Source organism: Lathamus discolor, chromosome Z (genome assembly GCF_037157495.1).
Source record: "Lathamus discolor isolate bLatDis1 chromosome Z, bLatDis1.hap1, whole genome shotgun sequence".
Lineage (NCBI taxonomy): Eukaryota > Metazoa > Chordata > Aves > Psittaciformes > Psittacidae > Lathamus > Lathamus discolor.
In genome coordinates, this window is record NC_088909.1 from 48,090,763 (window position 1) to 48,114,324 (window position 23,562).

The 23,562-nt window shown below is 43.1% G+C and overlaps 1 protein-coding gene across 1 annotated transcript; it reads right to left on the reverse strand.

Moving 5' to 3' along the window:
- Positions 1–4,627: 4,627 nt before the first annotated feature.
- Positions 4,628–11,896, reverse strand: LOC136005948 (heat shock factor protein 5-like). The gene is made up of 8 exons (XM_065663845.1): positions 11,314–11,896; positions 9,359–9,738; positions 9,104–9,106; positions 8,535–8,612; positions 7,484–7,843; positions 5,711–6,070; positions 5,330–5,474; positions 4,628–4,692 (listed from the first exon to the last, which is right to left on the reverse strand). Exons 1-8 carry the CDS (start codon positions 11,894–11,896, stop codon positions 4,628–4,630), a joined length of 1,974 nt encoding a protein of 657 aa, XP_065519917.1.
- Between the last annotated feature and the right edge of the window lie 11,666 nt (positions 11,897–23,562).

Consider the following 23,562-nt stretch of genomic DNA (forward strand, 5'->3'; position numbering starts at 1 on the left):
TATAAATAACATATAGATTTATTAAGAAAGCTATCAATAACATAAAAATCTATGAAGAAAGCTCTAACATAAATTTATTAAGAAACCTATAAATAACAAATAATAAAGCTATAACATACAATTTATGAAGAATGCTATAAGTAACATATAAATTTATTAAGAAAGCTATAAATAACATACAAATTTATTCATAAAGCTATAAAATACAAATTTATGAAGAAAGCTAGACATAACATACAAATTTATTAATAAAGCTATAAATAACACTAATTTATGAAGAAAGTTATAAATGACATTTAAATTTATAAATAAATCTATAAATAACAAACAAATTTATTAAGAAATCTATAAATTTATAAATAAATCTATAAAGTACACATTTATTAATAAAGCTATAAATACAAATACACCAATTTATGAAGCTATACGTGACATAAATTTATAAATATAGCTATAAATAACATACAATTTAATGAAGACAGATATACATAACCTATAAATTTATAAATATATCTATAAATAACATACAAATTAATGAAAAAAGCCATACACGACCTAAAAATTTATAAATATAGCTATAAATAACATACAAATTAATTAAAAACGCTATACATTACCTATAAATTTATAAATATAGCTATAAATAGCATACAAATTAATGAAAAAAGCTATACATGACCTATAAGTTTATAAATATAGCTATAAACAACACACAATTTTATGAAGAAAGGTATACATAACCTATAAATTTATAACTATATCTATGAATAACAAACAAATTAATGAAAAAAGCTATACATGACCTATAAATTTATAAATATAGCTATAAATAACATACAAATTAATGAAAAAAGCTATACATGACCTATACATTTATAAATATAGCTATAAATAACATACAAATTCATAAAAAAAGCTATACATGACCTATAAATTTATAAATATAGCTATAAATAACATACAAATTAATGAAAAAAGCTACACATGACCTATAAATTTATAAATATAGCTATAAACACCATACAAATTAATGAAAAAGGCTATACATGACCTATAAATTTATAAATAAAGCTATAAATAACATACAAATTCATGAAAAACGCTATACATGACCTATAAATTTATAAATATAGCTATAAATAACATACAAATTAATGAAAAAAGCTATACATGACCTATAAATTTATAAATATAGCTATAAACAACATACAATTTTATGAAGAAAGGTATACATAACCTATAAATTAAAAAATATATCTATAAATAACATACAAATTAATGAAAAAAGCTATACATGACCTATAAATTTATAGATATAGCTATAAATACCAAACAAATTAATGAAAAAAGCTACACATGACCTATAAATTTATAAATATAGCTATAAACACCATACAAATTAATGAAAAAGGCTATACATGACCTATAAATTTATAAATATAGCTATAAATAACATACAAATTCATGGAAAACGCTATACATGACCTATAAATTTATAAATATAGCTATAAATAACATACAAATTAATGAAAAAAGCTATACATTACCTATAAATTTATAAATATAGCTATAAACAACATACAATTTTATGAAGAAAGGTATACATAACCTATAAATTTATAAATATAGCTATAAATAACATACAAATTAATGAAAAAAGCTATACATGACCTATAAATTTATAGATATAGCTATAAATACCAAACAAATTAATGAAAAAAGCTATACATGACCTATAAATTTATAAATATAGCTATAAATAACATAGCTATAAATAACATACAAATTCATGAAAAACGCTATACATGACCTATAAATTTATAAATATAGCTATAAATAACATACAAATTAATGAAAAAAGCTATACATGACCTATAAGTTTATAAATATAGCTATAAATAACATACAAATTTATGAAGCTATACATGACATAAATTTATAAATATAGCTATAAATAACATACAAATTAATGAAAAAAGCTATACATGACCTATAAATTTATAAATATAGCTATAAATACCATTCAAATTAATGAAAAAGGCTATACATGACCTATAAATTTATAAAGACAGCTAGAAATAACATACAAATTAATGAAAAAAGCTATACATGACCTATAAACTTATAAATATAGCTATAAACAACATATAATTTTATGAAGAAAGGTATACATAACCTATAAATTAAAAAATATATCTATAAATAACATACAAATTAATGAAAAAAGCTATACATGACCTATAAATTTATAGATATACCTATAAATACCAAACAAATGAATGACAAAAGCTATACATGACCTATAAATTTATAAATATAGCTATAAATAACATAGCTATAAATAACAAATTCATGAAAAACGCTATACATGACCTATAAATTTATAAATAAAGCTATAAATAACATACAAATTCATGAAAAACGCTATACATGACCTATAAATTTATAAATATAGCTATAAATAACATACAAATTAATGAAAAAAGCTATACATGACCTATAAATTTATAAATATAGCTATAAACAACATACAATTTTATGAAGAAAGGTATACATAACCTATAAATTAAAAAATATATCTATAAATAACATACAAATTAATGAAAAAAGCTATACATGACCTATAAATTTATAGATATAGCTATAAATACCAAACAAATTAATGAAAAAAGCTACACATGACCTATAAATTTATAAATATAGCTATAAACACCATACAAATTAATGAAAAAGGCTATACATGACCTATAAATTTATAAATATAGCTATAAATAACATACAAATTCATGGAAAACGCTATACATGACCTATAAATTTATAAATATAGCTATAAATAACATACAAATTAATGAAAAAAGCTATACATTACCTATAAATTTATAAATATAGCTATAAACAACATACAATTTTATGAAGAAAGGTATACATAACCTATAAATTTATAAATATAGCTATAAATAACATACAAATTAATGAAAAAAGCTATACATGACCTATAAATTTATAGATATAGCTATAAATACCAAACAAATTAATGAAAAAAGCTATACATGACCTATAAATTTATAAATATAGCTATAAATAACATAGCTATAAATAACATACAAATTCATGAAAAACGCTATACATGACCTATAAATTTATAAATATAGCTATAAATAACATACAAATTAATGAAAAAAGCTATACATGACCTATAAGTTTATAAATATAGCTATAAATAACATACAAATTTATGAAGCTATACATGACATAAATTTATAAATATAGCTATAAATAACATACAAATTAATGAAAAAAGCTATACATGACCTATAAATTTATAAATATAGCTATAAATACCATTCAAATTAATGAAAAAGGCTATACATGACCTATAAATTTATAAAGACAGCTAGAAATAACATACAAATTAATGAAAAAAGCTATACATGACCTATAAACTTATAAATATAGCTATAAACAACATATAATTTTATGAAGAAAGGTATACATAACCTATAAATTAAAAAATATATCTATAAATAACATACAAATTAATGAAAAAAGCTATACATGACCTATAAATTTATAGATATACCTATAAATACCAAACAAATGAATGACAAAAGCTATACATGACCTATAAATTTATAAATATAGCTATAAATAACATAGCTATAAATAACAAATTCATGAAAAACGCTATACATGACCTATAAATTTATAAATATAGCTATAAATAACATACAAATTAACGAAAAAAGCTATACATGACCTATACATTTATAAATATAGCTATAAATAACATAGCTATAAATAACATACAAATTCATGAAAAACGCTTTACATGACCTATAAATTTATAAATATAGCTATAAATAACATACAAATTAACGAAAAAAGCTATACATGACCTATAAATTTATAAATATAGCTATAAATACCATACAAATTAATGAAAAAAGCTATACATAACCTATAAATTTATAAATATAGCTAGAAATAACATACAAATTAATGAAAAAAGCTATACATGACCTATAAATTTATAAATATAGCTATAAATAACACACAAATTTATGAAGCTATACATGACATAAATTTATAAATATAGCTATAAATAACATACAAATTTATGAAGAAAGCTATACATAACCTATAAATATATCTGTAAATAACATACAATTTTATGAAGAAAGCTATACATAACCTATAAATTTATTAATATAGCTATAAATAACCTACAAATTAATGAAAAAAGCTATACATGACCTATAAATTTATAAATATAGCTAGAAATAACATACAAATTTATGAAGAAAGCTATACATTACCTATAAATTTATAAATATAGCTATAAACAACATACAAATTTATGAAGAAAGGTGTACATGACATAAATTTATAAGTAAGTCTATAAGTAACATACAAATTTATGAAGAAACCTATAAAAAACATACGCATTTATGAAGAAAGCTATAAGTAACACACAAATTCACAAATAAAGCTATCTGTAAGTTCAAAGTCAGGAAACGGAACAGAAGAGGTGTGACCCTGAACCCAGGTCCCGGTTGTGTGCGGAGCGCTGCTGCCGGACTCGCAGGACGGAGCCAGCCGGCAGCTGCTCCACGTGTTCACACGCTCCTCACTCTGCTGTCTTCCTCCAGAAGCAGCCCCGCTTACAGGCTCCACCTTCCGGCTCCTGGGGATCTAGGGAGCAAACAACACCGAGGAAGTATCAGGCCTTGGCTCTGGCTCACCTGGCAGCACGCACAGCAACTGTGCTGCCATCAGGGACAGTCAAGTCTGGCCAAAGGCGGCCTGCGACTCGAAAGTCTGAGGGTGTTTTTCTCCTGTGTTTCAGCACACGTTATCAGCAGGCTGGTATGAAATTTATTTAGTCATCTGAGCCAGAAAGGTTGGACTCGTGCACTAACTTCGGCACCGTGGTGGGTTTTTCCCCGCTTACTTCAACAGTCACTTCACTAGTCAGTGTTCCCTTTGTGGCACTGTCACCCTCCAGCAAACATGTCTCCAGCCTGCATCTCAGTGCTGTGTACTGTGACATGCAGGGGTCTGGCACAACTCCCACAACTTCGGCTTTTACTGACTGAGAGAATTTAGTCCCTTGTCCACCTAGGAGTCCTCAGCACCAGCTTAGCTATAGAAGCGTGTCACGAAGCACGCTAAGAGCTCGGACCAGTGTAATAGTTGAACTGAAGGCCCAGTGAGGTACTTACACTGCAGACAGTAACTCAACTCCTGTGATCTCCCCTTCCTGGAAGAGTTTCAGAGCAGCTGTCTTGGCCACCTCTAAAAAATGCAGGATCTCTTACCAGGGACTTACCCTGCCGTGAGCTCTGTCTCCTCTTCCTGCACCGCGGCTTTACAGACGACCCTGCCTCTTCTGCAGCAGGTTTGTTCACTGCCTCAGGTCCTGAAGTCAGCTCTCTCTCCTCCGTCACCGATTCACATCTCACATTCGCATTCTCCTTTAAATAAACACACCAAAAAATGAAATAAACCCAAAGATCGCTCAATAGCTTCTTGTTATCACTGCAGGCACAAAACAAGAACTGCTCTTCTCCACTCCAAAAGGGCACCTGAGAAGTGCTGAGCACACGAGGAATGTTTTGAACCCAGAATTAAGGTTGCCAAACTGAAATTCAGGCTCTGAGGAGCTAAACCTGCCCATTCCTGGGGACTTTTACCTCCATTTAGCACTTACTTGAGCAGCACTAAACAGTCCTTCCACAAGAAACATTTTGGAGGGGCGAGCTGGGTTGTGATCCAGTTGTTCTCCCTGCTCTTCACGGGCCCCCTGCGTGGTCACAGCGTCTTGCACGCTTTCAGCAGCAGCAGCGCTTTCTATGGCCGCACGGATGTAGCTTTCAAACAGTTCTCCATCCCAGCTTTCCGCAGGTTCCGGTGTCACTACATCAGCGCCTCGTGAATCACGCATCTCCTTGAAAAACTGAAACACATCTTCATAACTCAGTTCTGGCAACTCCTCCACGTCCTCTGATGCATGATGTGCCCCATCAGAGGGCAGGCACTCAGCTGCAGAAGGTGGCTGCACTTCAGGACTCTGCGAGAAACAAAACACAGGGAATGTCTAGGTGAAAAAATCACAACCATTTTCAGTCAGGGCTGACGGATTTTACTGCTTCTGAGGACCGTGCAAGTGCTTACTGATGATCAGTACACAAGCACGGCAGGATGATCAATGCTCTAGCTAGCTGCATCCCTCAGCAGGACCTCAGGGAAGCGTCTGCCCCAGAGCACACACAAGGTAGAGCTGATTATTGGCCACAGCTCAGTGAGATCCACAGGCAAAAAGCACGGTCTTCTCTACCACCTGCACAGCCCCTGCCACCCTGCTCCAGGAGAAACGATCGAAGCTACACTAAGGCTCGGAAATCTCAAGCCCTTTTGATCCGGGTAAGCTCATATTAAAACAGAAAAACGGGCAAAAAGGGCAAAAAGTTGGTCTTTGCAAGACAAGGTTTGTTCACTGCCTCGGGTCCTGAAGTCAGCCCTCTCTCTTCCGTCACCAATTCACATCTCACGCTCGCATTCTCCTTTAAATAAACACACCAAAAAATGAAATAAACCCAAAGATCGCTCAATAGCTTCTTCTTTTCACTGCAGGCACAAAACAAGAACTCCCCTTCCCCACTCCAAAAGGGCACCTGAGAAGTGCTGAGCACACGAGGAATGTTTTGAACCCAGAATTAAGGTTGCCAAACTGAAATTCAGGCTCTTACAAAATGTCAGGCTAAGCAAAACAAGGAATCCAAAAATCAGAATCCGCAAACTTAGGGGACATGTCCTCACCGCCTTAACTTTGCCCTCAGTTATCAAACCACCGACAAGAAATAAGCCAAAAGAAATCCAGGAGCACTCCTTCTTCCCAACACGTGTATTAGTAACGGCAGATCCAGCTCAAACAACTTGACAGAGCTGTGCCATGCAAAACTGTGCACGCAGCCACACATTTCTGGGTGGGAATCGCTTGCTAATGAGGTATCAGTGATTCCAAAACTCACAGTCTCCACCTTGAGTCTCGCTGGTACTCGCTGTTATACATATGAAAGGCGAAGCCTGTGCGCATGAAGAGAAGTACAAGCACGCTCTTTGACAAAGTTGTGTCTTAACAGTCCAAAAGGCCTGTTCAAATACAGAAACTGAACACTCCGGGGACAGCAAGTACCGCCCAACACGCCTCCTGCTCCCGCAGGAAACCCACTGCTCTGTGCTATTTGCTCTTGGAAACGTGCTCTCTCTGTGTATGGCATGAGGATTGCTAACAAGGGCTTTTGAAAACCCTTTGGCCAGCAATGCCCTTGTCTAACATCCGAAACACAACTCCTAGGCATAAAAAATAAGAGGAGGAAGGAGGACTCTAGCTCACTACCTTCGCCAGCCAGAGCCCACATTTCACGAGTGAGGAGCTGAACCTGCCCATTCCTGGGGAGTTTTACCTCCATTTAGCACTTACTTGAGCAGCACTAAACAGTCCTTCCACAAGAAACATTTTGGAGGGGCGAGCTGGGTTGTGATCCAGTTGTTCTCCCTGCTCTTCACGGGCCCCCTGCGTGGTCACAGCGTCATGCACGCTTTCAGCAGCAGCAGCGCTTTCTATGGCCGCACGGATGTAGCTGTCAAACAGTTCTCCATCCCAGCTTTCTGCAGGTTCCGGTGTCACTACATCAGCGCCTCGTGAATCACGCATCTCTTTGAAAAACTGAAACACATCTTCATAACTCAGTTCTGGCAACTTCTCCACGTCCTCTGATGCATGATGTGCCCCATCAGAGGGCAGGCACTCAGCTGCAGAAGGTGGCTGCACTTCAGGACTCTGCGAGAAACAAAACACAGGGAATGTCTAGGTGAAAAAATCACAACCATTTTCAGTCAGGGCTGACGGATTTTACTGCTTCTGAGGACCGTGCAAGTGCTTACTGATGATCAGTACACAAGCACGGCAGGATGATCAATGCTCTAGCTAGCTGCATCCCTCAGCAGGACCTCAGGGAAGCGTCTGCCCCAGAGCACACACAAGGTAGAGCTGATTATTGGCCACAGCTCAGTGAGATCCACAGGCAAAAAGCACGGTCTTCTCTACCACCTGCACAGCCCCTGCCACCCTGCTCCAGGAGAAACAATCGAGGCTACACTAAGGCTCGGAAATCTCAAGCCCTTTTGATCCGGGTAAGCTCATATTAAAACAGAAAAACGGGCAAAAAGGGCAAAAGGTTGGTTTTTGCAAGAAACTGGACGATCAGGCTTGCACAGGTCAACCCTTTTTCAGCACACACCAGCAGAGCTTGCTTTGCTTACCCCCTCTGAGGAAAAAAAGCATCTCCATGCTGCTGGAATGCGAAAGGAAGCCCTGGCATTTTTACTGAGGTTCTTTTGCTATTCGATAAGCCAGGCCACCCAATAAGATCCCCTCCCAGACTTCTCTCCTTCCTGCCGCAAGCCCAGAAACCTGCGGTCCGTGCATGGGGTCTCCTCCCTTCCCCCTGCTCTCTGTGCGCTGCACTCACCTGCACAAAGGCGCAGTCGGTGGACGCCGCAGCACTGCTGCTGACAGTCAGAGGACCTCCCTGGCCAGGGGGTGAACACTGCGGGATGCCTGCAAAATTCAGACACGGGGATCAGACCGCCAGAACTGGGGCCCAGTGTGCACAGTTCTATTGCTTACTTGCATTAAACACTGCAGTAACCACTCAGTAAGCTAACTCCCCGGAATGTATTATGACCTCCCCACTGACTGTAAGACTCAGTTCTCCACCTTAAAACATATTTCGTCTAAGGTATGTAGACACAGATCAAACACACACACACACACACACACTGGAATGAAAATGTCATCTTATTCCAAAAAGCAGCTCTGTAGATGAAGCAGTTTCTGCAGGCCTCAGCTTCTGGGGACAGGCAGACCAATTCTGAATGGGCGCGAAGTGCAGAATGGTGCACAAAAAGAATGGTTTGCACTCACAACACCTTTTCTTGGGTGATGGGCTCGGCTGGCAGGAGCAAAGGGGCCAATTCATTTGTAATACTTCAGGTCTTCCAGCTGAATCAAGATTCCACACACACCCGCTTCACCCACACACTTTGTCCTCCCCTGCTCGTTGCAGAGAAGGCACTTCTGAGCTCCTCTGTCTCTCATACAGTTCATCTCATCAGAGCCAGAAGAAATGAGCAGCTAAAGCCCATTCTGTCACCGGCTGTTAGCAAGTAACGGACCCGGCACACACATCTCACTGGAAGCACACACGTCAGACACACACACAGTGACGGAGCACCGGGGAAAAACATTTCATGCATCACTTTGCAGTAAGTTCTCGAGCAGCAAGTGAAGAACTTTTGCCGTACGTGTTGGATCCGGGGCTTGCAAGCACTGCCCTGGAGACGCGCAGCTGGCGGGGTCTGGAACGGAAGCACCGGCTGGAGCCCCTCGCTGAAGCGGCAGAAGCGAGCACACGGTCCGGAGAGTGTACGTGACCGCCGTGGAACACTTGTGGAGGACGGGAAAAGGAGCCCCCTGGCCTGGGAGAGCTGGGGAAGCCCCGTGCCCTGGCAGCGACCCAACGGAACCCTGCCATGGTCTGGAAGGGACCGGCGGCTGCTGGGATGTCGTCGCCTGGAAGGCAGGGGGGTCCTGGCATGAGGCCGCTCTGTCGGAGGAAGGAAAGAAGCTGCCTGGATGACAAGGTTGGGGAGCCTGTCCTACAGTCACCAGTCCTGCAAAACAACGGCAAACAAGGATTAAGGGATTTGCTCCAATGCTCTTCATCCAGAAACAGCCTCTGTTCTTACACCTAAACACACGCTAGCTGCTGCAGCACTAACACCTGAACACACAGGAACATCAGTGCTGTGCCAACGCACAGTCACCTCTGGAGCAGTCTCCTGAAACCCTCAGGAGCAAGTGGCCGCTACTTAGAAATGTGCTACTATAAATCCAAATGGGCAGGAGCTGACTAAACCGGCACAAGCCATTGAGGGAGTGCTGCGCGTTACATCAGGCAGCAAGGTAAAATAAAGGGGGAATCGTGAAGCACGGCTCTACCGAACTCCAGCGCTGACAGCACACGGGCAGCCAAGGCAAGGGCAACGTCCAAACCCTAAACGTGACTCTGAGAGCACTCCATCACAAGCCATTCGGTTTGTCAAGGAAAACAAAACCAAAGCCAGCTTTTTTCCAGGCAGCTCAGCCGGTTCGGTTGAGTCTAAAAAAGCTCAGGCTTTGCCGTTTTGTTACTTCCAAGATACTCCCTTTAACCTTCTGTGGTTTCCTCTCTCAGTCAGTTACGGTTTCATGAAATGGTACTTGCCCTCATACGGTTACCCATCGCTTCACACGGATTTAACGACAGCTTATGGAGCAACCCCTCAAGGAGAAGTAGCGTTCACCTATCTGGTAGGGCTGTGCCCGCTCCACAGAGGCAGGGTGAGGGCGCTCTTACTGACTGATGAGGCAGGGGGGACCCAAAATCACAAATGGAATACACGAATCTTTAGAATCAGTTTTAAGTAATGTTAAGTTTGATGGCTTTGTAACAGTAGCAATGGAAAATTACTAAAGTGCATGATACATAGAAAAAAAAAGAGTGCTGCTAGAGAACACATTGAGCCTTCTTGTACAAGGGAAATTGTTATAGTTGACACGGTTTTAAGAGAACCAGTCTAGAAGAACAGGGCACAGGGGCAAGGAGTATCTGGGAAGGGCAGGTGTCCAGGATGGGCTACAGCTAACCTAACTGATAAGCAGGAGGACAGGAGGATTCTTATGTCTCTGGCGCTAACGAACCAATTAAACTGGTCTGAGCATCTACTGCGCGTGCTCCAAAGGCTGCCAGAAGCGATGAAGACTGTTGGAAGAAGTGAACGACCCTCAGAGACCACCACCACAACTCTGTACGCACGCGGGGAACTTTCTGGAAAATGACGTCATGTACGTATGCCCAGGGACTATGTAAGGCCGGCCTGGGGAGCAACGGGGAGACACGCGTTAGGGGGAGCTATCCCCCGCGTCTCCCGGCGCCGCAATAAAGGATACCTGCTTGTCAGCTTGAAAACTCTGTGGGCAAGTTTGTCCTGGGGTTTTCTCCCAGTCACTGAGCCACGCGCGAACCTCGCTCCCCCTGCCTGCTGGCAGCGCATCTCCCCGCACGAACAACAGCGGCTTTCCCGCACCGGCGGAGCTGAGCGGCCGCCAGCAAGCTCGGGCAACCCTGCTCCCTGCGGGGGGGCCGATCTCCAACCCCCACAGCCCCCAGTGCTTCTCGGCCCGCAGCCCGGGCCACCCCAGCTCACCGGGCCTGGCAGCCTCGCCGAGCGTCGAGGGCGGGCGCTGGGGGCGCTGGGGCGGGCGGCTGGGCAGCTCCGGGCCGGCCGCCAGCTTCGCCTTCTTGGCGCTCGTCAGGCGCTTGAGGCGCACGAGGAGCTCGGGGCGGCCGCGGCGGAAATGGGGGCTCTGGAAGTGGAGCAGGGGCCCGGCGGAGCTGCCGCCAATGTCCCCCGCCGGGTCCTGCAGGGGCCCGGGCCCCGGCCCCGGCCCCGGCCCCAGCCTGCGGAACCCGTACAGGTTCAGCTGCCGGAGGAAGTTGGCGAAGCTCCTGCTCTTGAAGAGCTCCGGGCCCAGCGCCGCCCCCTCGCCGGCCGGCTCCGCGCCCAGCAGCTCCCGCTCGAAGAGCCGCCGGTCCACGACCAGCCCCTCGCCACGGGCATCCCAGCGCACGGAGCCGCAGCGCGGGCTGTTCACCAGCTGCCAGAGCTTGGCCGGGAAGTGCCTGGGGTTGACAGCGCCGGGCAGCCGCAGGCCCTCCATGGCGCTCCCCGCCAACGGACGCACCGGCCGCTCGCGCTCCACCGGCCGCCGGGCAAGGCCCGGCCCCATCGGCCCGCGCCGGGGGAGCGACACCGGCCCGTGCGCCGCCCGGCACGGGCCCGGCTTCAGCCCGCGCTGCCCGCCGGGGCCGGCCCCGCCACCCCCTCGCCTCGGCACGGCCGGGCCCGCAGCGGCTCCCCGCGCCCCCAGCCCCGCCGGGCCCCTCGGCCGCTCCCCGGTCCCAGCCCCGAGAGGGAAATCGTGACCAGAAGTTCAACCCCGAACCTGCAGCCCCTCCAACATGGATATTCTCACTTACTTACACGTGTAAGACTCCGCCTCTCTAAAGCCTCACTGGCCACCACTCTTCTCTGACGGAGACATCAGCTCCCCTAAGGGCAGATGTCCAGGGCCTGCTTCTGAGCCTAATGTCTTAGGACAGAAACCAGGAGCTGCACATGGCCTTCACAGGGAGCCCTCTGGCACAGTGCCACCAACACGGATATCCTCTGCTGCTTACCCACCTCACTCTCCATCTCTGTAAAGCCTGAGTAGGCACCACACTCCGGTGACCGAGACACCAGCTCCCTAAGTGCAAGTGTCCACACCGTGCTCCTAAGCCTGTTGTGTTGTTCAGACAGGAGAAGAGCAGGCTGCGTGGAGACCTTGTAGCAGCCTTCTGGTATCTACAGGGGGCCTATAAGGGCACTGGAGAGCAACTCTTCATTAGGGACTGTAGTGACAGGAGAAGGGGTAACAGCTTAAAACTTAAACAGGGGAAGTTTAGATTGGCTATAAGGAGGAAGTTCTTTACTGTGAGGGTGGTGAGGCGCTGGAACGGGTTGCCCAAGAAAGTTGTGAATGCTCCATCTCTGGCGGTGTTCAAGGCCAGGTTGAAGAGAGCCTTGTGTGACATGGTCTGTTGTGAGGCATCCCTGCCCGTGAAAGGGGGGTTGGAACTGGTTGATCTTAAGGTCCTTTTCAAGCCTAACTATTCTATGCTTCCATGATTATACGTGTCTGCAGATTAAGACTAAACAACCAGTATGGGTGAAAGTCTCATAAAAATTCCGTCTTGGCCATGGTCTGATTATTTTATTACAGTTGATTAATATGAAGAGGCAATAAGCAAGCAACGCTGGGTTCCCTTCTGTATCAAATCCTCTACTATTGGTTTCAGCCCTTGTCTTCCTGCCAAAGAAATCGGGTAACCCTGATAGGTTCTTTTGTATTCGTTATTTTATTTTCCGTGCCATTTACATATAAATTTAAAGCCTGAATCATCAAAAGACCCAAATATCGGCCAGTATAAATGGTCAGGCCGAATTTCCTCTTCAGTCCACACTTCCATACAGTAATGGACCATTTTTATTCTTTCCTTTCTGGGACGGCCAAGAACCCCAGTGGTTAAACATTAACCCCAGGGGACTGTCTGGGGTTATTTCCTGTAACTTGCTCCCTGCCTTATTTCGGGGACCTCTCCGTGGGCCCCTTCCTGGGTTAGAGTTACAACTCCTACTCTGTCCCATTTCCCACCATGTGTGCTTCCTTTCAATCAACCACTATCGCTTCCCTCCTTCAGCAGATTGGAAACGCGCTTAGAAGAGGCCCACACTCGCTTCACGGACCCTGACCCGTGCTTTCACAGATTCAGAATACCCGGTCCGTGTCTCACCGTACACTCCGTCTCTTCACCGACCGGGTTCTTCACTGAAACCACGGTTAGAGGAAAAGCACACAACTTTGTTGCGTCTCATAGACACACACAGCGGCCTTCCCACCCAGCCGAACGGTACTTACAGTCCGCTGTTCCTGTCCGGATCTTCGTGCACAAGAATTACGGGTAATTGATACTGCAGTGTTCAGGGAGCTCGAATTCCTTGGTTATTGCCTCTCTGTTCGTTGATCTCGTGAGACTGCCCGGGACTAGAAGTCCCGAGCCACAAATTGTGGGGCGCCTCCTCGTAAGAGCTACAGTCCCAGGCAGCCTCCACAGAGATCACGTCGGGGTCACCAATTTTGTCATAAAAATTCCGTCTTGGCCATGGTCTGATTTAATTCTTTTATTACAATTGATTAATACAGAGGGGCAATAAGCAAGCAGCGCTGGGTGCGTAGGGGAGTCTCTGCTCCACCAAGACGCACGCCGGGTTCTTTGGGGTCCAGTCTCTTACACTTCTCGGTCTTGGGTCTCAGCCAGTCCCTTCTTCGTCTGTACCCGGATGCCAACGCGGCCCCCTTTTCATTGGTCTTTTCTTGTTGCCGAGGTCTGCTTTTGGGTGAAGAAACTTCTTGGAAGAGGTACTGAACCCCTTGGTAATTGATTAATAAAGAATCGTTTATCACAAGCCTAATCACAGCCCTAGTTCTATCCTTCTATGGTTATTTAGTCAAAGCACAGGTTTCACAAACCCCTTCCTTAGAGCACTCAAGCAGTAAAACAAAACCTGATGATTTTAACAGTCAAAAATGATTAAAGACTCTTCTATTCCTTTGTTTCTTCTTCTCTCCCTTCATTATATAGACAGCAACATTTATTATAGTCAAAGTCGTTTTTATACATCCCATACATGGTACACTGGTCACAGGCGCATTGGTAACAACGATTCCCAAGTTCCTCACACGAATCATTCTCGAATTCTTTACAATTCCCCCATTTGTTTTTATGTAACCTAGTGATTCGTGTTTTGGCTTCTAATCTAATGACTGCTTTCCGAGCCGCAGATAATACTGGAGTCGCCCTTGGTTTTGGTATCATCAATGGTTGAGCTTCTCCTTGGTCTGTCTTTTCGGACTCCATTGGTACAGCAGTTAGTTGCATGTTCTGGATAACTGTACGCATTAATCTGGTAAAACACGGGATTATACGTGGGATAATTAACAGTCCTCCTCATATTCCTAATACCACTAGTCCAATTTTAGTGAGCCAACCCCCATTAAAAAATTGTCCCCAAGATCCTAGTCCTCCAAAATTAATTCCATTCCATGTTTGAACTGGAACATGAGCTGTCTTCTTCATTTCTCTTACAAGTTCATTTATAGCCTTTCCTTCATCATCTATTTCCAGAGAACAATTGATAAGATTAAATTTTCCATAAACGCCTCCTTCCTGAGCTAGTAAATAATCTAAAGCCAAGCGATTCTGATATATTGCAGTTCTCATCTTAGTAGTTTGTTTGGCAACTAGTCCTAATGCATCTCCTGTTTTATTCACTGCTATTTTTACTACAGCTTGTAGCCTTATAATTCTATTCAGCATATATATAGGGGTCCTGTGTCCCCAGGACCCATCTTCAGCCCACGTTGCCGGATCATAGTAAGAGATTATTCGTTCAGGTGGCCACTCGTTATCTTTCCAATTACCCATTTGCAGTTCTCTTTTATATTGTTTCCTCCTTAGTTCGTCTGTTTCTGTGTATCATTGGACTCCCAAGCGTTCCCTCGGCTTACAGGTGATAAAAAGAAACTAGGTCTGATCGTTCCTAATATACATGATGCTGTCCAATTTTGAGGTAAAAATGCAAAGGCTATTTTACCACAGATCCAATAATGTCCATCTGGAGTGGGCCAACCATTTGGTATATTAGTTCCATTAGTCCAGTTACAGAATTGGTGATTCATTTCTACAGGATTTCCACATCTTTTTCCCAGTCTTTCTTTGTTCTGTTCCATACATAACTTCCTTCCCAAAGCAAATTTCCTCCTGGTTTTCCACCATTTTCTAAGTTTTGCCAACAACTTTACCAATTATACGTGTTTGTAAGCTCCATTGTTGTTTCCTATTGCTCCCTCTGCTATTTTTCCGTATTGTAAGACCACTTATGTTACTCTCCATTGCTCCCCAGGGCCATCTCTCTCCCTGGTTAGTTCCCCCACAAACATAGCAGTTAGTTACATTCAATGCTTTAGCTATATTTTCAGCAAGATTCACAAAGAGATTCTTAGCAACAGTAACCAGGAGAGACTGGGTAACCCTGAAGTTAACCTTTTCCATATCTCTTCAAAACCCCAGGAGGTGTCATCCATGGCCATTTCATGAAATATCTTTGTTCGTTTCCAAATTTCCTCCAGATCTGTTTCAATTCTGCCACTTTGGTCTATATAGGAACAACAGCTTTCATTGATTATGGAACAAACCCCTCCTTGTGATGCCAATAACATGTCTAGAGCCATTCGGTTTTGTAATACCCTTTAGACAGGCTGGTTATCTCTTGTTGTTCCGCCTGGATTATATCAGTGTTTTTATTTTCCATTTCCTCTATAGTTGCTGAGATATTTACAATTGCTTTTTCTAATTCACTTACTCCTAAAGATGGAATTAGCCCTCTTATAAAACTATGAAATGCAGTGTGCCGTTCAATAATAGGATTAAATCCTCGCTTAATCCGTTTAGCAAAACTTCTAATCCAGGTCCTGGAAGGACACCTGTCGATAATAGTAAAACTGGGTATTACAGCAGCTAAGGTGCATGCTCCTTTCCAGCTGGGGGGTAGAATCTTGTAAGCATTTTCTCCACATAACCAATACCATCATTTCCCTTTAGGAACGGGCCACCACTGAACTACGATGCCATCTATATTAATTGTGTGATTGCAATTTGAATGGTGATCTACATCTGTGGCATTTAAACAAGCATGATCTCCTACCCTGGTTCCTGGTGTAATACATCTTTGTGCACAGGTGTCATATTTATTACCTGCATTAGGATTAACTATACCAAATTTTAACCAGTCCTTCGAATACAGATTGCTAGTGTTCACCCACAAATTTGTCCATGAGACAGTGTTAGGAATTGGAACTCCAATCAATGGGAGATCCAGGCTTTCTCCTGATTTAGGCAACTGTGCACATACCCAACAGTCACTACGATTAAAAATATTAGTAACATTCTGCAGTAATTTCAGGTACAAATGCTGGTCCCAAGCTTGTGCGCCAGTTATCACATAAGTCCAAATCGTGATCGACTCAATTTCATATGTAAGAGTCCTGAAGGTTCGATCTGCCATGTTTTCCGTGGCTCTGGTGCTTTCTTTACTCTTGAATAATATATTCAAGCAGGTTGTTCCTTTATCTTCACTGCTGTAAAGGTGGTCAGTGATCTCTGGTACGGTCCGCTCCACTTCTCCTGTAGAGGATCTCCTGAAAAACTCTTAACATAAGCCCAGTCTCCAGATCTGCAAGGGTGGGTCGGATAATCCAAACCTCTTGGTCTTGTCCCTACTATTCTCTTGTTTATCTCTTCCAATTGTTTTCCTAAATAAATCAAAAACTGTCGGAGATAGCCTTCTCCCACTTCCTGAAGACTTTCCCCTTTAAACTGGGACTGATACGGTCTTCCATACAAAATCTCAAATGGGCTAACCTCTTCTTTCGACCGGGGTTTAGTTCGAATTCCTAATAGAGCCAGTGGTAAAGCTTGGTACCAATATAAATTTGTTTCCTGACATATTTTACTAATCTGTTTAATCAGGCGGTTCATCTTTTCTACTTGCCCACTGGCCTGAGGCCTGTATGGAACACGTAGTTGCCAATCAATTTCAAATTTGTTTGCTAATTTCTTGTCACAATTTTGCACTAAAGTGTTAACCTCGGTCTGAAGAAATTGCCTCTGGTACTCCAAAACAAGGTATGATCTCGTTAAAGAATATTTTAATCGCTTGTCTTGCATTATTTATCCTACAAGGGAATGCTTCTGGCCAGCCTGAAAAAGTATCCTTTAACACCAACAAATATCGATAACCTCCTTTTCTTGATAATTCAGAAAAATCTGTTTGCCACTGCTGTCCCAGATAACTTCCTCTCACAATTGTCCCAATTTGATTTCTATTTTCAGTTTTAGGATTATTCTTAAGTCGTAGCTGACATTGTTTTGTCTCTAACTGAACTATAGTATATAGATTTCTTCCTACAATTTGTTTAAGTGTTTATGCAAAGAGTTACTACCACAATGAGTTTTATTATGTTCCTCCTGAACTAACTTCCAGAGTTGGTTATAGGGGGTTACAATTCTCCCATCAGGTATCTGAACCCCACCCTCTTTATTTTCCTGTCCTTTTAGATCTTGAATCAATCTTCTATCCTCTTTCGAATACCTAGGTTTAGATTTCTCAATTATTAATTTGCCGTCAGGGATGAAGGACATGATTTGAGATTGTTCAGCTGCTCGTTTGGCTTCAAAATCAGCCAAATTATTTCCAGTTTCCTGATCAGAGTCACCTTGTTGATGTCCTTTACAGTACATAATAGCTACTTCTTCAGGTAGCTGAACAGCTTCTAGTAATTGTAGAATTTCTGCAGCATGTTTAATCTGTTTCCCTTGTGTGTTCAAAAGTCCTCGTTCTTTCCAGATAGCCCCACGTGCATGTACCACGCCAAATGCGTACTTAGAATCAGTCCAAATATTTATCCTTTGATCTTCAGCCAATTCCAGGGCTCTCGTTAATGCTGTTATTTCTGCCTTCTGGGCAGAGGTGTTGGCAGGTAAAGGTTTAGCTTCTATCACCTGTGAAGTGGTGGTAACGGCCATATCCAGCCTTTCGTTCACCATTTTTCACAAAGCTACTGCCAGCAGTGAACCGAGAATCAGCGCCTTCCAGAGGTTTTTCTTTCAAGTCTGGTCGGCTCGAATATACAGTCTCTATGGTGGCCAAGCAGTCGTGTGTTAGTGGTTGTGTTGATTGTTCCTGCAAAAAGGATGCTGCATTCACAACGTTAGTGACCACAATTTCTGTATCATCCTGTTCCACAAGGGTGGCCTGGTATTTTAAAAAACGTGAAGGAGATAACCAGTGGGGTCCTTTCTGCTCCAGGGCTGCTGATACCGCATGGGACACTAGCACAGTAATCTTCTGTCCCAAGGTGAATTTGCGAGCCTCTTCAATATTTATGATGACTGCGGCCACAGCTCTTAGGCATCCGGGCCATCCTTTGCTCGCTTCATCCAGTTGTTTTGAAAAATACGCCCCTGCTCTTCTGTATGGTCCTAGTTTCTGAGCAAGGACCCCCAGAGCTATTCTCTGTTCTTCATAGGAATATAGCCTAAAGGATTTAGTCACATCCGGAAGCCACAGAGTTGCAGCTCTCATTAGCTCTGGTTTTAAATTTTTAAAAGCCCCTCTGCTGTATCAGTCCGTTTTAAAGAGGGAGGGTTTCCTTTCAACTGTTCATATAGTGGTCTTACCAGAACACCATAATCATGGATCCAAAGTCTGCACCCATCCGGTCATTCCCAGGAATGCCCGGAGCTCCTTGGTGGTCGGCGGTCATGGAGTCTGACAAATGGCTTCTTTACTAGCAGCTCCAAGTTCTGTCTGTCCTCCTGCTATTTCATATCCTAGGTAGGAAACTCAGGTTTGGATTAGTTGGGCCTCTCATTTGAATACCAGAGAACCATTCAGTCCCAGAAAATTTAATAATTCCACTGTCCACTGGATACATTCTGCCTTTGTTTCTGTAGCTATTAATAGGTCATCCACATAGTGTAACAGAGTCCCTGTCTGAGTAGGTGGCTTCCAGGATTCTAGTTCTCGTGCCAACTGATTTCCAAAAACTGTTGGACTGTTTTTAAACTCTTTAGGTAATACTGTCCAAGTTAATTGAGTTTCCCTTCCTGTGTCAGGATTTTCCCATTCAAAACAAATAACTTTGGCTTTCTTTGGCCAATGGTAAGCAAAAGAAAGCGTCCTTTAAACCCAGGACGGCAAGCCATTTCTTATTATTCTTCACTTTAGTCAGTAAGTCATACAAATTAGCTACTACTGGACGAATACCCTCTGCTGTTTTGTTGATCGCCCTGAGATCTTGAACCAATCTGCAACTTTTCCCATCATATTCCTTTACTGTCCAGGTAGGAGTGTTATATTCCAATTCACATTCAATTAATAATCTATATTTTAAAATTTATCAATGATTTTTGATTCCCTTTGATCTTCTAATTTTAAGGGATACTGTTTTATTCTAATTGAGCAAGCCCCCTCCTTTCTTATTTCCACTTTAAGAGGCGAAGCATTTTTCGCCTTGCCTGGAACTTCAGATGCCCGTACTCCCAGATATACCTGATTCAGGTTTTCTTCTATTTCAGGGAGGTCCTCCTGTTTGCTTTTCTGCTGAATTAAAGATAAACTCAAAACTGCAATTAATTTATTATTTTTAACTCTAAACTCCATTTTGCCTTCTTTAAATGTTGCTTCTCACCCTAATAAACATTTTAGAGAATTTGGCATACATAAAAATTTATGCATTCCTATTTATTTTCCCAATTTGTACTTGTCCTGGTTTTGAGCAGCAGCAGTCATTTTTCTCCTTCTTAGGAGCTAGTAGTGCTGTGTTTTGATCTTTTGGCCTTGGAACAGTGGTGATAACCCCGATGTTTTCAGTTGCAGCTCGAATGTTTGGTCTGGCCAAGGACTTTCTGAGCCTCGTGCTCTGCCAGGGAGGAGGGGAGGCTGGGAGGAAGCAGAGACAGGACACCTGACCCAAACTGACCAAAGAGGTATTCCATACCACAGCACGTCATGCCCAGGATGGAACTTGGAGTTACCCGGAAGGGTTGGGACTGCAGGGTTGGAGGAGGTATCGGTCGGTGCTTGGCTGGGGGGAATGGGGCGAGTTATGGGTCAACTGGTGTTGAGGTGTTGTATTCTTTCCTCTTGTTATTTCCTTTAGCACTATTATTATTGGTGGTAGCAGCAGTGATTTGTGTTATACCTTAGTTACTAAACTGTTCTTATCTCAACCCGTGGGATTTGCATTCTTTTCGATTCTCCTCTCCGTCCCTCCAGAAGCAGGGGGAGGGCAAGAAGGGGGGGAGTGAGTGAACGAGGTTTGTGGTTGGGTTTAAACCACGACAGTTCTTTTTGGCGCCCAACGTGGGGCACGAAGGGTTGAGGTAACGACGGAGATGATCAGATTAATAGTCGTCACAGTGCTGATTTATTGGCTCTCAAAGTTGTTTCTCTTGCTCTCAGAGCTTCAGAATGTAGTACATTACTTAGAGCCGGTATTCCCTGTGTTAGTGTTTATCAAGTGTGGGGCTTGGGCTAAGGTTTTTGTTTCACTGTACTTTATGGCAATGGCTTGTAATACGGGTGGGCTCCAAGAGCAGGGAGGGATGGATGTGGCCGTGGACTTGTACCCGGCCGTCCCGCTGCTCTTCACCGCCCTGGCCCTTGTCCTCGCCTCCGTCTTCGTGAGGCTGCGGGGAGCCGAGGGGGAGCGGCCCCGGGAGCCGGCGGCGGCCGAAGCGGCCCGGGAGAGCGGCCCCGGGGACCAGGCGGCGGCGGGAGCGGGGCCGGAGGCCGGGAGGAAGGCGGCTGCTGGGCAGCGGGAGGAGGCGGCCGAGGAGCCGAGCCCCGCGGAGGAGCCGAGCCCTGCGGCCGAGCCCAGCCCCGCAGCCGAGCCCAGCCCCGCAGCGGCCGAGAGCGTCCCCCGGCAGCCGCCCGCCGAGCCCCAGGAGGATGCAGGAGCCCCGGCAGCATTTCCCAGCAAGGCAGAGGAGGAAGAGCTGCACCCAGGAAGACAGAAGCTGGTGGTGGGAGAGCCGGCAAGCACAGCAGCTGCACCAGCCCCAGGGACAAGCACAGCAGCATCGTTTGAGAGTTCTGAAGGGTTTGAATGGCCTGTGGGTACCCTTGGGACCTGCCTGCTGATTGTGATGGGGATCAGCATGTTGGCACACACACAGAGGGTGTTCTACCCACGGCCATTTTGTCTGATCTCAGAAGTTAAGCAGAGTCAGGTTTGCTTCTTGTCTGGGGTTAGACCACAATATAGGAGGACCAGGAGATCTTCCCCAAGGCTGGACAGTCATGAGTGGCAGGGTGTTTGGGACAGTATGAGCGAGCATCTGGTCCACTGGGCCCCTCCAGTGCTTTGGAAGCATTGGAGATGGAAGGTGGCTCTATGGGGTCCCCAGCAACAAGCTGCAGAAACTGCTGAAGGTGACAGTGAATTATTTTGAGCCTGGTGGGCCATGACACTTCAGGCCATCAGGGCAGAGATGCAACATAGAGATGGACTCGTGGTCGAGGGGTGGACTTAGCAATGGACACTATTGCCCAGGTTATTCACAAATGTGAACACTGCACACAGCCTCTCTTGCTCTGAGAGATTGTAACAAGAGATGGAACCTGACATCATGGACCAGATGGACTCAGCAGCTTTATAGGTCCATGCACTAAGAAATGATGTTTTTCTCTGTGTATATGTAGATGCATATATATATGTAAGAGTGATGGCATATTGAAGATGTGGGATCTGAGCATGGCGTGAATGGTATGGAATAAGGGGTGGATAATGTCCTGGTTTTGAGCAGCAGCAGTCATTTTTCTCCTTCTTAGGAGCTAGTAGTGCTGTGTTTTGATCTTTTGGCCTTGGAACAGTGGTGATAACGCCGATGTTTTCAGTTGCAGCTCGAATGTTTGGTCTGGCCAAGGACTTTCTGAGCCTCGTGCTCTGCCAGGGAGGAGGGGAGGCTGGGAGGAAGCAGAGACAGGACACCTGACCCAAACTGACCAAAGAGGTACTTTAAAGGCTTCAGAAAGAAGGCCTCTCTTCTTTTTCTTTTTTTTTTTTTTTCTTTCTGGATGGCCAGTAGCTCCCACATCTGTAGCGAATTCTTTTCTCTCTGATTTAATACCAAATAACTTGCTCCTGTAACCGCTAAAATTCCACTTTATTTCCTCTAGTCCCTAGTTTTAATTTAACCAGTGGATCTGGTAGGGTAGATTCCCCAGGTCCCCGTCAGTCTAGTTGCAATTCAGTCACCGGAGCCACCCCATGGCACTGCCCCCCCCACCCAGGGCAGTCTCACTTCCAGCGTCCAAACTCCCCATAGCACGCACACCGATCCGCTTCCACAGAAGAGCCCACTCCCCCACCTCTGCCCGGCATCCCTCCTCCCAGGCTCAAACACAGGAGCTGCTCGAGCTCCCCTCCTTTCCCCCTTGGTTTTCCCTTTTGTTTTTTTATCTCACAGTTGCTCACCCTGCCCTGCAGGGGCTGCAGATGCCCGCCTCTGCAACAGCACTTCTGCTTTAACCCTTTCTTAACCCTGAATGTGAATCTGCCGCTTTTTGCCAGTGACAGCAATCTCTTCCTCCTTATCAATATCAGATAGGACAGGTGCAGAGGGTGCTCCTCTCAGAGGTACCTGTGACACATAATTTTCCAACCTGTCTTCCTGATTACTGTTTTTTAACTTTAAACATCTTTCCCCAATATCACAGGCTGAACAGCATCTCCATCTTAACTTTCAGTTTTTCCCTGTCCTTTTCCAAAGCGAAAATTAAGGGATCTGGCGGAGCTATATTAACTCTGCATTCAGTCTCTCACTCCACGTGCTTTCTTAAAAGATACAAATAACATACAAATTTATGAAGAAAGCTAAAAATAACATACACATTTAAAAATACAGCTATAAATAACACACAAATTTATGAAGAAAGCCATAAGTAACATACACATTTATTCAGAAAGCCATAAATGACATACAAATTTATGAAGAAAGCTATAAGTAGCATACAAATTTATTAAAAAAGCCATAAATGACAAAATTATAAAGCTATAAGTAACACACACATTTATTCATAAAGCTATAAAATACAAATGTATAAATAACATACAACTTTATTAAGAAAGCTATAAATAACATACAAATATGTTAAGAAAGCTATAAATGACAACATTTTTAAAGATATAAGTAACATACAAATTTATTCAGAAAGCTATAACATACA